Below are 12,500 nucleotides of genomic sequence, written 5' to 3' on the forward strand. Positions count from 1 at the left end.
TAGGTCATCAAAAGATTAATGTCTTTCAGGTTTAGGGGGGTCCAGCAAATTGCGAAGAACTCCATAGGCACCGGCTCCAACCACAGCAGGTAACAACATTTTGCGGCAAAATATAATTCTACACATTCAATAGAGCTTGCAATATCTTCTTTGACATCAACATACTCTCCCACTGGGCCTACAAGCGCTATCCTCTTCCTCAAAATTGTACTATTTCAGTGCTGAAACAGTAAACCAAACTAAAAGCCCGCCACTTCTCAAAACCTAGGCGTCAATGTGCAGGCCCCAAAATAAGAGGTCTGGAAGCTAATACATTACAACTAGGATGAAACATCAAACATTTTCACAAAAAAACAGTAATGAATTAACACCTGCTGTTCCTTTTTTGCAGGGTTCTCGATAAGTTTTGGAGTAGACGGCTTAAATATTAAAGTAGGCGGCGGGAGAAGCACTTTGTCATTGTTTATAGCAAGTTTATGACCGAAAAGTAGACGGCTCTAAATTTAAAGTAGCCGGTTTTTTAGCCGGCTGCCGGCACTTAATGAGAACCCTGTATTTTGGTGTAATATAATGTCCACTTTACGTTTTTGCTGAGTTAATAGCATCACAAAGCACAATATTCTACTGAGATCGGGTATCAACAACTTCTTTGATTTCGCCACACCTGTCTAAATTAATTTTTATCAAGTGTTTATCATTAGGGGAGCATGACTGCAATGCCAACTGCTTAACAGATTTAGTAGTATCATGAAATGTATATTCAAAAACATTAACTCTCTCCACCAGTTTAAAATATCATATGGTTTGCATTGATCAAGAGCACAGGTAAAGTGTAGCTACAGTAGGTCGTAATTTTTTTCAATTTCAAATAATTTGACTTTTTAAAATTTGATTGAAAGTTGAAAGTTCACCCTCTAAAATCAGGCCTGATTTATAGGTTACGGCTACTTTTTTTCAAATTTTCATTTTCAATAATCTTTGCTTAGTATGATTCACAATAGTAATTGCTATCAAGAAATAAACTTTAAAGGATCGTTGTGTGGTACACCCATAAAAATTGAAAGTAAAACATTACCAGTACATTACTCATATAAAATGGAAAAGAAAAAGGAGGGATTATAAACACAAGCATGACATGTGAACACGGGCTTCATTAAGGGCTGGGCACCCGGGCAAACTGACCAGCTGTGGACATAACTTTGCCCGACTGCTTTCAACATCTCAACAGTCTGTTGTTGTTGTTTTTTAATACAAAGATTGGTTTAAAAAGAAAGGTTTCTCTTTTTCTTGATCTACCTTCTATGACACAAAACATATTTTACTGTCAAGATGTCACAATTTCATATGCTGCCTTCAATTTCATAAGCCACATTCAACTCAGAAAAACAAATCACCCCAAAACACACTGCAAACGAATTGTGCTCCATGAAAGACCATCTGAAATGTCACAATGTTGCATGTTCAGCAAAGATCACGGTCAATCATGGATCATTTTTTTTCTTCGCAAGCCAAATAGGCCTTTTTCAATATCTTAAAATTCAACTTGAAAGAGAGGTTTAGAGGACAAAGACAAGGGAAAGTGGATGATGCACAGATTTTTTTACATTCATTCCAATGTGTTTGCATCGTTTTTGTCCTCACTGCCTCACTATCAAGCTGACTATTTCATATTTCAAAAATGGTGTATTGATAAAAGGCTGAGTGGTGAGTATGCTTTTTGCATGTCACGTTAATGAGTTAAATGTAATTTTGTCTTCTGGATATTGGTATCAAATCATTGAATTGTCTAAAAATGGTGTGATTTTTCCATGGTTGAAGAACTTTGGGCTTCAGAATGCAGGAAAACACATCTCTGCAACATAAGAATTTCACAATTTTGTGGGGGAGCATGCCACCCCCAGACCACCCTAGGGAGGAAGGCCCAGAGGGCCTTCATAATATGTTATTTGTCCAGGTGTTAAACCCATATGCCCTCCTGCTTCAAACCTTAATGAAACCCCTGCGTGAAGAATCAATAATACATGTAATTGACCTGACTTATGACAATGAGCTTCTGTGCAGACAAATAAAAGCTCAAACAGAAATACACCATTCTGAAAATGGTGCAACCGATGACCTTAAAACAGCCTTTGTTTACAGTGTACAAGTTAAATGATTCCTGTACGTTTTTAACTGGTGTAATGCAGGAATGGTTGTGGTAGTATAGGGGACTAATAATTATTTCTCTGTTGAAAAGTGACAGGGAAAAGCTTAGCTCAAGCTCATCAGGTATTCCGGCTATACATGATTGTCTGCACCTGTTCATGTATTACAGTGCTCATTACAGGAGCTGAAATAATTTTCAATCAGACAAAATATAACTAGAAGAGCTTGAATAATACTGTAGTTAACACCCATCATGGAACCAAATTATGTTTGTTGGGGTCTGGGCTACTCTATTTGTCAAAAATGTTTTGGTAAAAACCTGGTGACAAAATGTCAAAAGTATAGCTGTCTTAATCAGAAGGACAATCTGCTATCAAAAGAGCCACAAGTGAATTTGGAAGGGCCTTTGCTCAGCTGAATAAAGGGAATGATGCCCTAGACCAACTTGAGTGAACAATATGTCAATACTGGGAAACAAACTGGTGAAAATACAGAAAAATACTAAATACTATACCTCTTTTCTAATTATTGTTGTTAAAGTTTCATGTATTGTTTCATGTATATTGTGAATCAGTCTTTATCTAGAAATAAGTAGTAATTTGGTAAAATGACCAACAACTATGCATTAGCTAGTCACTCAAGCCCATGGCATTACATTATGCATGCACATGCCCAGTTCATCGTAAATAAGTGACGTTTTTCTTAGTTTTTGACAGCTATAACCTTGCTGATCATATCAGCAGCCAGTTGCGCCACCATTTAAGCAACAGAGGAAGTTTTCCGTGTTTCCATAGCATCATCTTAACGTGAGGAGGAGTTGGGAGAATTAGAGACAGTTGTGCAAACCCGAGACACAGTCTCGGGTTTGCAGAACTGTTGAGAATTCTCCCAACACCCCAGAGTGTTTAGATGGTGTTTAGGAAAATGCTGGTTTTTTTACTTCTAGACAGATTTTCTTGATACATGCTTATATTTCCCACCAGCCAATCAAAATGTGTGTTTGACAACACATAATCAATCAAAATTTTTGTGGTGTCACAGTCGTGTTTCCATACTCTCATCTAAACACAGCTATTGACCAATGAAAGTGCACGTACTATCCTAATTATTTTATAAAATAATTTTGCTTTCATTATCATTTTAACTTTTAAGGGTAATAAGAAATATTTATACCATAACTTTACTCTGTAAAAATTAACAGTGAGTTAATGCAACAAAAAAATATTCTCACAGTTGAAAAAAAAGCTGCCAAATGCCACATTTTTTTTACATACCAGAAAGACGCAATGACTCCAACATCCTTACAATGACCATTGTGAGGAAGTCCGTCCAAAGAAACGATGACCAAACTAAATCATCTTTGCTGTCCATGTATTCTGGGAATCCTGACAAGGCATCTATTAGTTGTCCTCCAAAACTGGACCAAAGTATTCCATCATAATGAGCCTGAATATGCTTCATGGTTTCCCTGTCCAAAGGTGCGTTCCACTGCACACGCTTGTTAAGACGTGGTGATCCCTGTCCAGGGGAATGTCGGAGAATACCATGTGCCTCTGAACAAGACAAAACATTTGTGCCACTCACCCCTCTTTTGTCACGCCCTGTTTCTTTCATGGATGCAACATTGCCCCCTGAGCTTTGAATTGAAGGGAGAACAACAGTTTTTCTCTCTCTGGCAACATGAACACCAAGAATGAGTGTAGTAGACATTGCAAGCTGTGATATAAAATTTGTAAGAAATGTCTGTTCTTGTGAGTCAAACAGAAGCAATGGGGAATCAGGGTCTAGCTTCAAAAGGGGGATTTGATTTCGGTTCAACACTGTTAGTACACCGTTTTTGAATTTACTTTCAGTTCTCGTGTTCCCTCCACTAAAGAAAACACCACAGTCGTTCCACTTTAAGTTACAAACAAAGTCGTAACTCATCGCCTGTGTGACCTCTTTATGCTCAGAGATAAATTTGCAAACATGAGATGCTAATATCTTAGAGCGCACAGAGGCAATGCTATTCATTAGTTTGTTCAAAGACATTAAACAAACATCACTGGAAATAGACAACTCTGGGCCTAAAAATGCTGCTAAACTTAATCGTGAACACTGTCTTGTTTCGCTCAAATTAGGTAGTCCTCTATCGTCAGTGTCGAGGCTTTTGTAATATTCAACGAGGCGATTGAAGTCTTCAATTCCTTGACAAAGAGCGCTTAACGTTTGCTGACTCAAACGCCATTTCCAGTTTTCGGCAATTCGCCAAACGCACCACAAAATGCTGCCGATAAGCGACAACGCCATTTCTTCTTGTTGATGAAGCCTTTGATAAACTATGTTCAAATCGACCTGCATATCAGGTAATGATTTCCCAAGCCAAACATCTCCGGATACCATCTTTGTTATCGCCACTCGGTGTGAGCAATGCGTTTTCGCCTTTTGGCAAATGTCATGAAAGCGCTCAACATTAAATGGAAATTCGGCAAGCAGTTTTTCCTCATTTTCTACAAATGTTGTATAGCTCTCTGTGGATTCTTCCAACTCTCTGACAAACTCGGTGAACGCTAGAAGACGAGCTAAGCACTCTCTCTTTAACACGATCTTTGAGCGCTCAACAAATTTCCTGCTGATGTCGGTGTAAATCTCCCCAAGTCGGACACCTTGTTCAAAATGGCCAAAACTCACTGTATCATGTTGAGGATTGATACAAGTATTTTCAGTCAAGTTAGCACTTTTGAATGCCTTCCACAGAGAGGTAACATTCTTTTGAACATCACTGGGCGAGATTTGCGTGACAGAGAGTCTCTGAAAAGAGTCATCTCCGCCATGGTCGCCAACTGAGTTAGACGACCCCAAATTCATGGCACTTTTGCCGGTATTTTGTCAGTTCTTCTTCTCCTTTCATAAACGCAAATGCACAGCAGCAGAGACATGCCGTTACCACAGGTTCTTCTAAAACAACATTGAGTCAACAAGGTAGTCTTAATCCTTCAAACTTCACACCGGTCCAAAAAAAGCCTTTCCGCGACCATCTTTGTTGATAAAAAAACTAGATTAGTACCCAGTTCATCCGCCCTTAAACGGCGGAAAGGGAACAGCTGACTTTTTTTGGGCCGAAAAATGAACGCAATTGTGCTGGAGTCATATACGGATATACCACTTTGTGGCTCAAAACTGGTTTGCTTTTAAAAATCTATTCCAGGTGGTTTTTCAGTGACCAAATGTTTGTTAAGATTAATATGGGAGACAAAACACGTTTGTAAATAAACGCAGAATGATGCTGACCACACTGGCCTTGAGTTCCGTGAGTTGCCGCTTGACGCCGATTCAATATGAAGATACGCAATAAATTGAACCATGAAGCCTTGGATAGGCCCGGGCTGTCCTCTCGTAGTTAATATATACACAAAAACTCAATGATAAAGACAATAAATATTTGGGAGGTGGTTACTATTCCTGTGTGCTAAAAATAGCTGCAATAAATCTACCAGGTGGTCTCGAAGCACTCTTGTTCTACGTGTCCAGGGCTCCTGATATTGAAACTTTTAGCTTTGTCGGCTTCATAAGTTATGTCAGAGCAAATTGTCATCTTTGCGTTAATAGACACTCTCAGGGGCATGTAAAATGAAAACGAATGAAAAATGACTTGCACTCACTGACAAGTCACTACATTAGCCTTGAAAAAAATTGTGCTTTGTTCTCGTGCGCAGCAATCTCTCATCTTTTAAAATAATAACGCCTGGTGTATACTTGCGGATCAGGAAAGCGACCATCAAAAAATTGTTTCTCTTCTTCTCATAGCGTAGTCAAGCATTTAAGACATGTTCCTGCACAGATGCACCAAATGGGCCGTAAATCAACACATAACCATAACAGACGAAAAGGAGATCCGGTTTCTATTTGAAAATCTATCAACTTTACCGACAAAAAGACAACGATTTAAAGCAAAGAGAGAATTTTAAATAAAATGTAAAAACGAAGAGGGAAATATCTGACAAAATTATACGCAATAATAAAGACTCCAGTCTTAATTTGTTGATTGCATGCAAATTCCTGTCAAAAGCATAAAAAGTTTTCATTTGCGATTTTAAACATCTTTCTTCTTCGTTTTCGAATTGCTGAGGAAGAAGGGATGAAGGGATTTTTTAGCCCTAAAAACATGTCACTTTTATTTGTATTGAGTGCAAAACAATTTTAAATATTCTGCTGTTAATATCAATGATATTTATGTAGAAGGGCAATACATCGCTAAAAATAATTTCATTTACATATTTGTAGTTGTTTTTTTACTTAAAACGAAAAGAAATATACGCGTAAGTCAATCCCAAACATGTTATGGTATGCAGTTCGAAAATGAAAGGGTAACAATCTTGCGAAAATTCCTGTTGACGATAAATCACAATTTGCACCTTCTGAAAGTGTTGCATATGGATAAACACAACGCTCGTTCTTGAACTTGAAAAAGAATATCTATAATTTCTAATTCCCTTTATTTCGTAAGTGACTGTGTCTTTGTGTGTGGTCGATTACAAATAATTTCCTCAAGTTAAAACAAGTATTAGTCGGATCTGCTAAAAACAACGAAAAAGTAAGCAGTTAATGGGTGTTACGAAACCTAAGATCTAAGATCCCGGGGACCTAAACCCTAACCCTAACTAGGACACCAGCAGTTAACCTGACATTCACTCCCTCTTTGGGAAGAACCCCACCCAGCCCTCCCAGTTACTTCCAACCTCCACTTGGCCTCAGTTGCTCGAAGCATGGTTAGCGCTAACCAGCGTTAAATACCACGGAAACCTATAGGTTTTGATACCTCTTAATCAACGGTTAGCGCTAACCACGCTTCGAGCAACCGGTTCCTGGGCGCTGGATCGTACTCGGCAGCAATGATTTAAAATTTGATATTCCAGTATGGCCTTTGTGTTCTGTATTTGTTTTGGTACACAAACAAGAGGCGTCATGAGTGTTCGCTCTTTCCTCGTTAACATTGTTGAGCTAAATGCATATTGTATGAAATGCTCAGAAAGAAATCATCTCTAGTGATTCTGATGGGAGACGGTTACAAAATCAGCATTTAAGTTTAAAGAAATAGGAGTTTGATCACTCCATGCATTTTAACAAACAGAACCAAGCGCATCAATAAATATACGTTAAATTGAATGAAGGTTATGTTAAGGTAGGCTAAGACAGGCTACTATAGTGTAGGGCAGTATGAGCACAAGCGCTACCGGACGACGGCAGGCAATCGTAGGGGTCGCATTTTCGTTACCTTGATACTATCACACTGTTCCGAGTCTTAACTCTTGCAGACACGATTTTGCTTCAAAATTGGGGAGCCAACAATGCAAATTGCCGTCTCGCCATGGCTCAAGAAAACGCTTTTTTCTCAGAATCCCTCAATGAGATTTCAGTTTTAATGCTTTAAGTCATACTTCCAAATCAGAATATACGATACTAGGAGTTCAACCAGATAACTATACCAAATGGGACAGACCACAACATCGGGAACTCCATCCCCCACTCTTTACGAATAGAGTGTGGGTTCTTTTACGTCCAACAGGGTTATGAACAATGAAGGGTACTGAGACGAAGGGAGGCCTCCGGTTTATCGTCCTTATCCGAGAAGACTAGAAACTCTAACCATTTTCAGATGTCATTACAGAGGCAGTACTTTCTCCTCAGCCTGAGTTTTTGATCCGCGATCTCCTGCACAGTAGTATGATGCTCAACCACCTTAGCCAACCCGACGACGGCGGTCGGCGAAAAGCTCTGTCTGTCGGCTCCTTGTAAACCCTTGGTTCGACTGCAACTAATGTATTGGATTCCAAGTTTCGTCCTCTGATGCCAAAAGCAAAAATCATGGCCATTTCGCAAGTTTAAAGACGGAACTAAATTTGACCATCCAAATGCCAATACACTTCATTAGGTATTATGCATCTGACACCTAAGACTACTGGTACGCTTATTTTTCATCTACATCAGGAACCATATCAGAGTCGTATGATCTACACTAAGCATCGAGCAATTTTAGCCAAAATAAAAAGAAAACAAACACAAAAACGACAAAATGAAAACAGAATTGTTTCAAGCGATGGCGGGTGATCCAACTAAAATTGTTGTTGAACTGCACCAGGTTTGGAAACTTGATAACCACCAATTTGCAGCACTCTACTTGGGTTTCTTCTAACTTTTACATCTATTAAATTTTTCTCACCCCATAAAAAAGGACTCTCAAGCGATAAGCTCTAAATAAAAACGTTAGTATTTTTATTAATATTCGAATCAGGCCTCCCATGTAAAATCAAGGTACTTATTGAAACAATGACTGGTGACTCCGGGTTTAGCTTGCCTTTCCTTGACGCTTTCCAACTTCAACTTGCGGTTTTCTGTAAATTATTGCCTACAATGAGCATCGCTCCAATAGTCAATGTTTTCTTTCTGCATTTCTGGTTGCATTTCTCACAAAAACTTCATTTGAGGCTAACACCTAATAGCGGTACCCACAGACATAAATACTCCGAATGTTCCACCTCCTTGAAGCATGATTTTACCAATACTATTGACCAATTCTCTTCCGCGGAGTCCATATCTGCAAAAACAACAATAACAAGCTCACATGTGACAATCTCAATACCCATTCAAACAGATGATAACATAATTTATGAAATGTTATTGTGTTTCAAGTAAAAGGCCAATCACGCACGAGAAAACCAAACTGCACCCAGACCCGGGTTGCTCGAAGCATGGTTAGCGCTAACCAGCGTTAGTATATACTAAAACAGTGGATAGCGTTGAACTCGCGCACTGATTGGCTCGTCAAACTCCGAATATCCTGTGCTATTTACCTCCGAGCAACTAAGAAAACATCCTAATTAATTTTTTGTACTGTATATTATCTCACTGTTTTAGTATACTAAAACAACTATTCACCTCAGTATCGGTGGCTAGCGTTGGCTACCGCTAGCCACCTCCAATTCGGTGAATAGTTGTTAATTCAATACCATGATGGAAACGTACAGGTTTTGATACCTCTTAACCAACGGTTAGCATTAATCAGGCTTCGAGCAACCGGTCCCAGAATGGTAATTAGTTTGTGGCTTCATGTCGTTTCTGATCGGTTGCTGCAGAATGGGAAATGACTTTGTGTAAAATCAAATCAAAGTGTTCACGGTTTTCAGATTTGCACAGTAGCCTTGGGTTCTCATCTGGAATTTTTGCCTGCATCCCCAAGCCTCTCTCATTTTTCTCAATTGTGTGACTAACAAAATACAATTAAATAAAACAGCTCGATTGACATAGAAGGAACTGCTAGCAGTCTAGCCTGTAATTTGTCCTCCTTCCCCTAAAAGCAAGAAAGTCCAACCATTTGTTGGAGTCACTATTAAATCAACCTTTTGTCATCTACATCTACATGTTCCAGCACTCAGCAAAGTCCCTTTTTGACTTATGGCTGTTTCTGCTTAGGTGACCTCATACACCACAAGTCTTTTTAGAGACTTCACTGCCAAGCCCGCCAGTTCTGCTGGAGAGAACAGGATAGCCACAAAACCGGGGACTACATCTCCAACTCTTACCGAATAGTGTGTGGGTTCTTTTATGTCCCACAGGGAACTTATGATCATTCTGTAGAAGGTATTTGTGAGACAGGGCCCACGGTTTATAGTCCTTATCCAAGAAGACTTTCTCCTCAGTTATTTTAAGATCCTGAGTGTTGATTCAGCTGGGGTCCGAACCCACGACCTCCCATGTGACAGCCCGATGCTCAACCAACTGAGTCACCAGTGTGAAAGGCTGAACAGATAGGACAGCATAACTTTATTCTGACAGGGTGAACTCATCAGACATTAGTAAGTTTTGAAGCTTATTAACAAGGATTTTCTTACAGCTTTGACTCGCAATAATGAAAATGAGGCCGACTGTGCTAATAAAGACAAGAAGATTGGAGAGTGTAATGTGGAAGGGACTCAATCTCTCAAATGTCCTTTGGCCAGACATGATTTTCATACACAGTCACAAAGTCTTAGCCTGAAAATTCCAGGACACATTTTCATCCATGTATTTGTAGAAGTAACTTATACTGTAGTGCCCTATCAGTAATATAATAATATTGTAAAAGACAGTGGATTGTCAAATGCGCTTAGTCTTGGCCTTGATCCAATCAAACTAAACTCATTTTTAGAAGCACTATAATGCCATGTTTACACTTGAGCTATGAGACACAAGAAAATTGACCAAGGTAAAGCAATTACACTGCAGTGATTTTGCATGGCTTAGCTCAGTTAACCAAGGTCAAAGTGACAGACTATATTCAGTTGTGGTGATGTGGCGTCTGTATCACCATATCACACATGCATCACTGGATTCCTGCAAAGTCCACTTTTACTCTGTGTGGCACCATTTTTTCGCTGTGTTATTGACTCAAGAGAAATGGAACAAAGCAGGCAAAGTAGTGACAATTCATGTAATCAAGTGAAGCTACGATCCTCGCAGTTGTGAACGCAATTTTTGCAATTGCGTAAATGAAGCCTGAAAAATTCAGGACTTCAACATCTACAGTTCATATATGATCATTTCATATATCATTTCATCGTTGATTCTTTCCATACGGGAACATTAGAACCCACAAATGACCAGCTCCCAACGTCAGTGGCTTCATAGCTCAGTTGGTTAGAGCTTCACACCGGTATCGCGAGGTCATGGGTTCAAACCCCATTGAAGTCCTGAATTTTTCAGGCTTCATTTACGCAATTGCAAAAATTGCATTCACAACTGCGAGGATCGTAGCTTCACTTGATTTCATATCTGCAGTTCATATATGATCATTTCATGTATCATTTCATTGTTAATTCATGTAATCTTTATGGCAGTATGATTTGTAGCAAAATCATCCTTTTTCGCCTGGCTTTCTCAACATGCTGTATTAACAACAACTGTTAATTTAATATCGAGGCTTCTACTTGTCACTCGAGAGAAAAAAAAGAAAATAAATTGCAATGACTGCAAGAGATGGTGCTTTCCTTCTAATAGGGAGCATGTTTATCACTTGAATTTTGCAGCAAATTTGTTGCAGTTACGAATGTAACATGGTTTAGTAATTTGACCTAGGTCAATTATAACCATGGTAAATCCTCAAGTGTGAACACAGCATAAGTAAGCTTAGTGGCAACTACCCATGGCCAGGACAAGCAAAAGCCAGGTTGCGCAGGCTTAAGAACCATTTAAACTATTGAATGCCAATGTACATGTACTTGAACCTGATTGGAGTCAACCCTGACGAAACCCTGACAGATTGCAAAGCCAACTGATTAACGGTGCACTGAGACAAATTTAGCATGTGTGACATTTATAGGGTATATTTTTCAGCTAGATTACAGAATACCTGTCCACTTACATCATAGTTAGTAGAGGATTTAACCTCACAAGGCTGCCACCGCAGTCCTACAGTCAATATACCTCGTTCTTTAATCCACACCGAGGACAACGGTGGCAGTACAATTTCCTCCTTGGAATTACAACATTCACATTCGTTCACTACGGGACTGCCGGAATTAAGGCATACAATATTCATAGTCATCAACTACGGGACCTCAGTGACAAGGTTAAATAGTAATGCTTCTAGGTGAACGGGTGTTCTGTAATAGGCCATTTCGAAATATCAAATATTAAGGTTGATAGTGAGGCAGTGAGGACAAAAACAATAGAAACGTGTAAGATATTTGCATATTCAAATCCAACACGACATAGTTGAGAACCAAAATTTGCAAGAAGCAATCAGGTGGTCTCATTCAACGCGGGGTAGATATGAATTCCAGATCATCAAAGACAAACCCAGTCAGTGGTGAGAGCAATTTGAACCAGAGGCGACCGTGGGCTGATGCATGTAAGGCGTTCTTCCTACTCAAAAACCATATTGCCTCCTTTGAAATAAACACAGGATTTTTAATTGTCCTAGTTGGATCAGTTTAGAATTCTGGAGAGAAGCTTTTAAAACTTCAGTAGCATCTATCTTTTTCTCAAAAAAAGAGGGAATTTAAGAAGAAGTTAGACTACTTTTAATTAGACTGTAGTACTTACTTGAACGCAGAATACGTTCCGAAAAGTGCGGCAGAACTCATTCCAATAGCAAATCCCATCATAAATCCAATTTTCACGCGATCAAAACAGCTTGGTTGTGGTGCTCGTTGCATAATAATATTCTCAATTGTCCCCCTTCCTGCAATTTAGACCACACAGTCCCCGAAAAAAGGAGCATGCAAGAATACCAAATGTTAAAGTATGATAGCTTTATGTTAAAACTCATGAAGACACAACGGGAAGTACTTCGTGTAAGGCTATGCATATTGTCTCGACGTAATGTAACAATGGTACTT

General features: G+C 39.1%; 2 protein-coding genes across 3 annotated transcripts in view; both read right to left on the bottom strand.

Annotated features, from left to right (window-relative positions):
* The window catches only part of LOC138006323 (uncharacterized), a 33,895-nt gene extending 28,715 nt beyond the window's left edge, over positions 1–5,180 (bottom strand). Inside the window, exon 1 of one of the 2 annotated variants that reach the window (XM_068852579.1) lies at positions 3,420–5,180. In XM_068852579.1, coding sequence (XP_068708680.1) covers positions 3,420–4,992 — 1,573 coding nt within the window. In that variant the 5' untranslated portion in view covers positions 4,993–5,180. The remainder of the gene's footprint in view (positions 1–3,419) is intronic. The other variant, XM_068852580.1, reaches the window with a different exon arrangement.
* A 3,294-nt stretch (positions 5,181–8,474) lies between these two features.
* On the bottom strand, positions 8,475–12,420 carry LOC138008539 (reactive oxygen species modulator 1-like). Its single transcript, XM_068855857.1, has 2 exons — positions 12,205–12,420; positions 8,475–8,719 (listed from the first exon to the last, which is right to left on the bottom strand). Exons 1-2 carry the CDS (start codon positions 12,315–12,317, stop codon positions 8,611–8,613), a joined length of 222 nt encoding a protein of 73 aa, XP_068711958.1. The 5' UTR covers positions 12,318–12,420; the 3' UTR covers positions 8,475–8,610.
* Positions 12,421–12,500: the final 80 nt, after the last annotated feature.

The sequence above is a fragment of the Montipora foliosa genome, chromosome 6 (genome assembly GCF_036669935.1).
Source record: "Montipora foliosa isolate CH-2021 chromosome 6, ASM3666993v2, whole genome shotgun sequence".
Lineage (NCBI taxonomy): Eukaryota > Metazoa > Cnidaria > Anthozoa > Scleractinia > Acroporidae > Montipora > Montipora foliosa.

Bases quoted from the DNA above. Each gene is read 5' to 3' on its own strand.
- LOC138008539 (XM_068855857.1), bottom strand. From the start codon at position 12,317: ATGCAACGAGCACCACAACCAAGCTGTTTTGATCGCGTGAAAATTGGA. The intron at 8,720-12,204 runs GTAAGTACTACA...TTGTTTTTGCAG, and splicing joins GGAACGTATTCTGCGTTCAA to ATATGGACTCCGCGGAAGAG.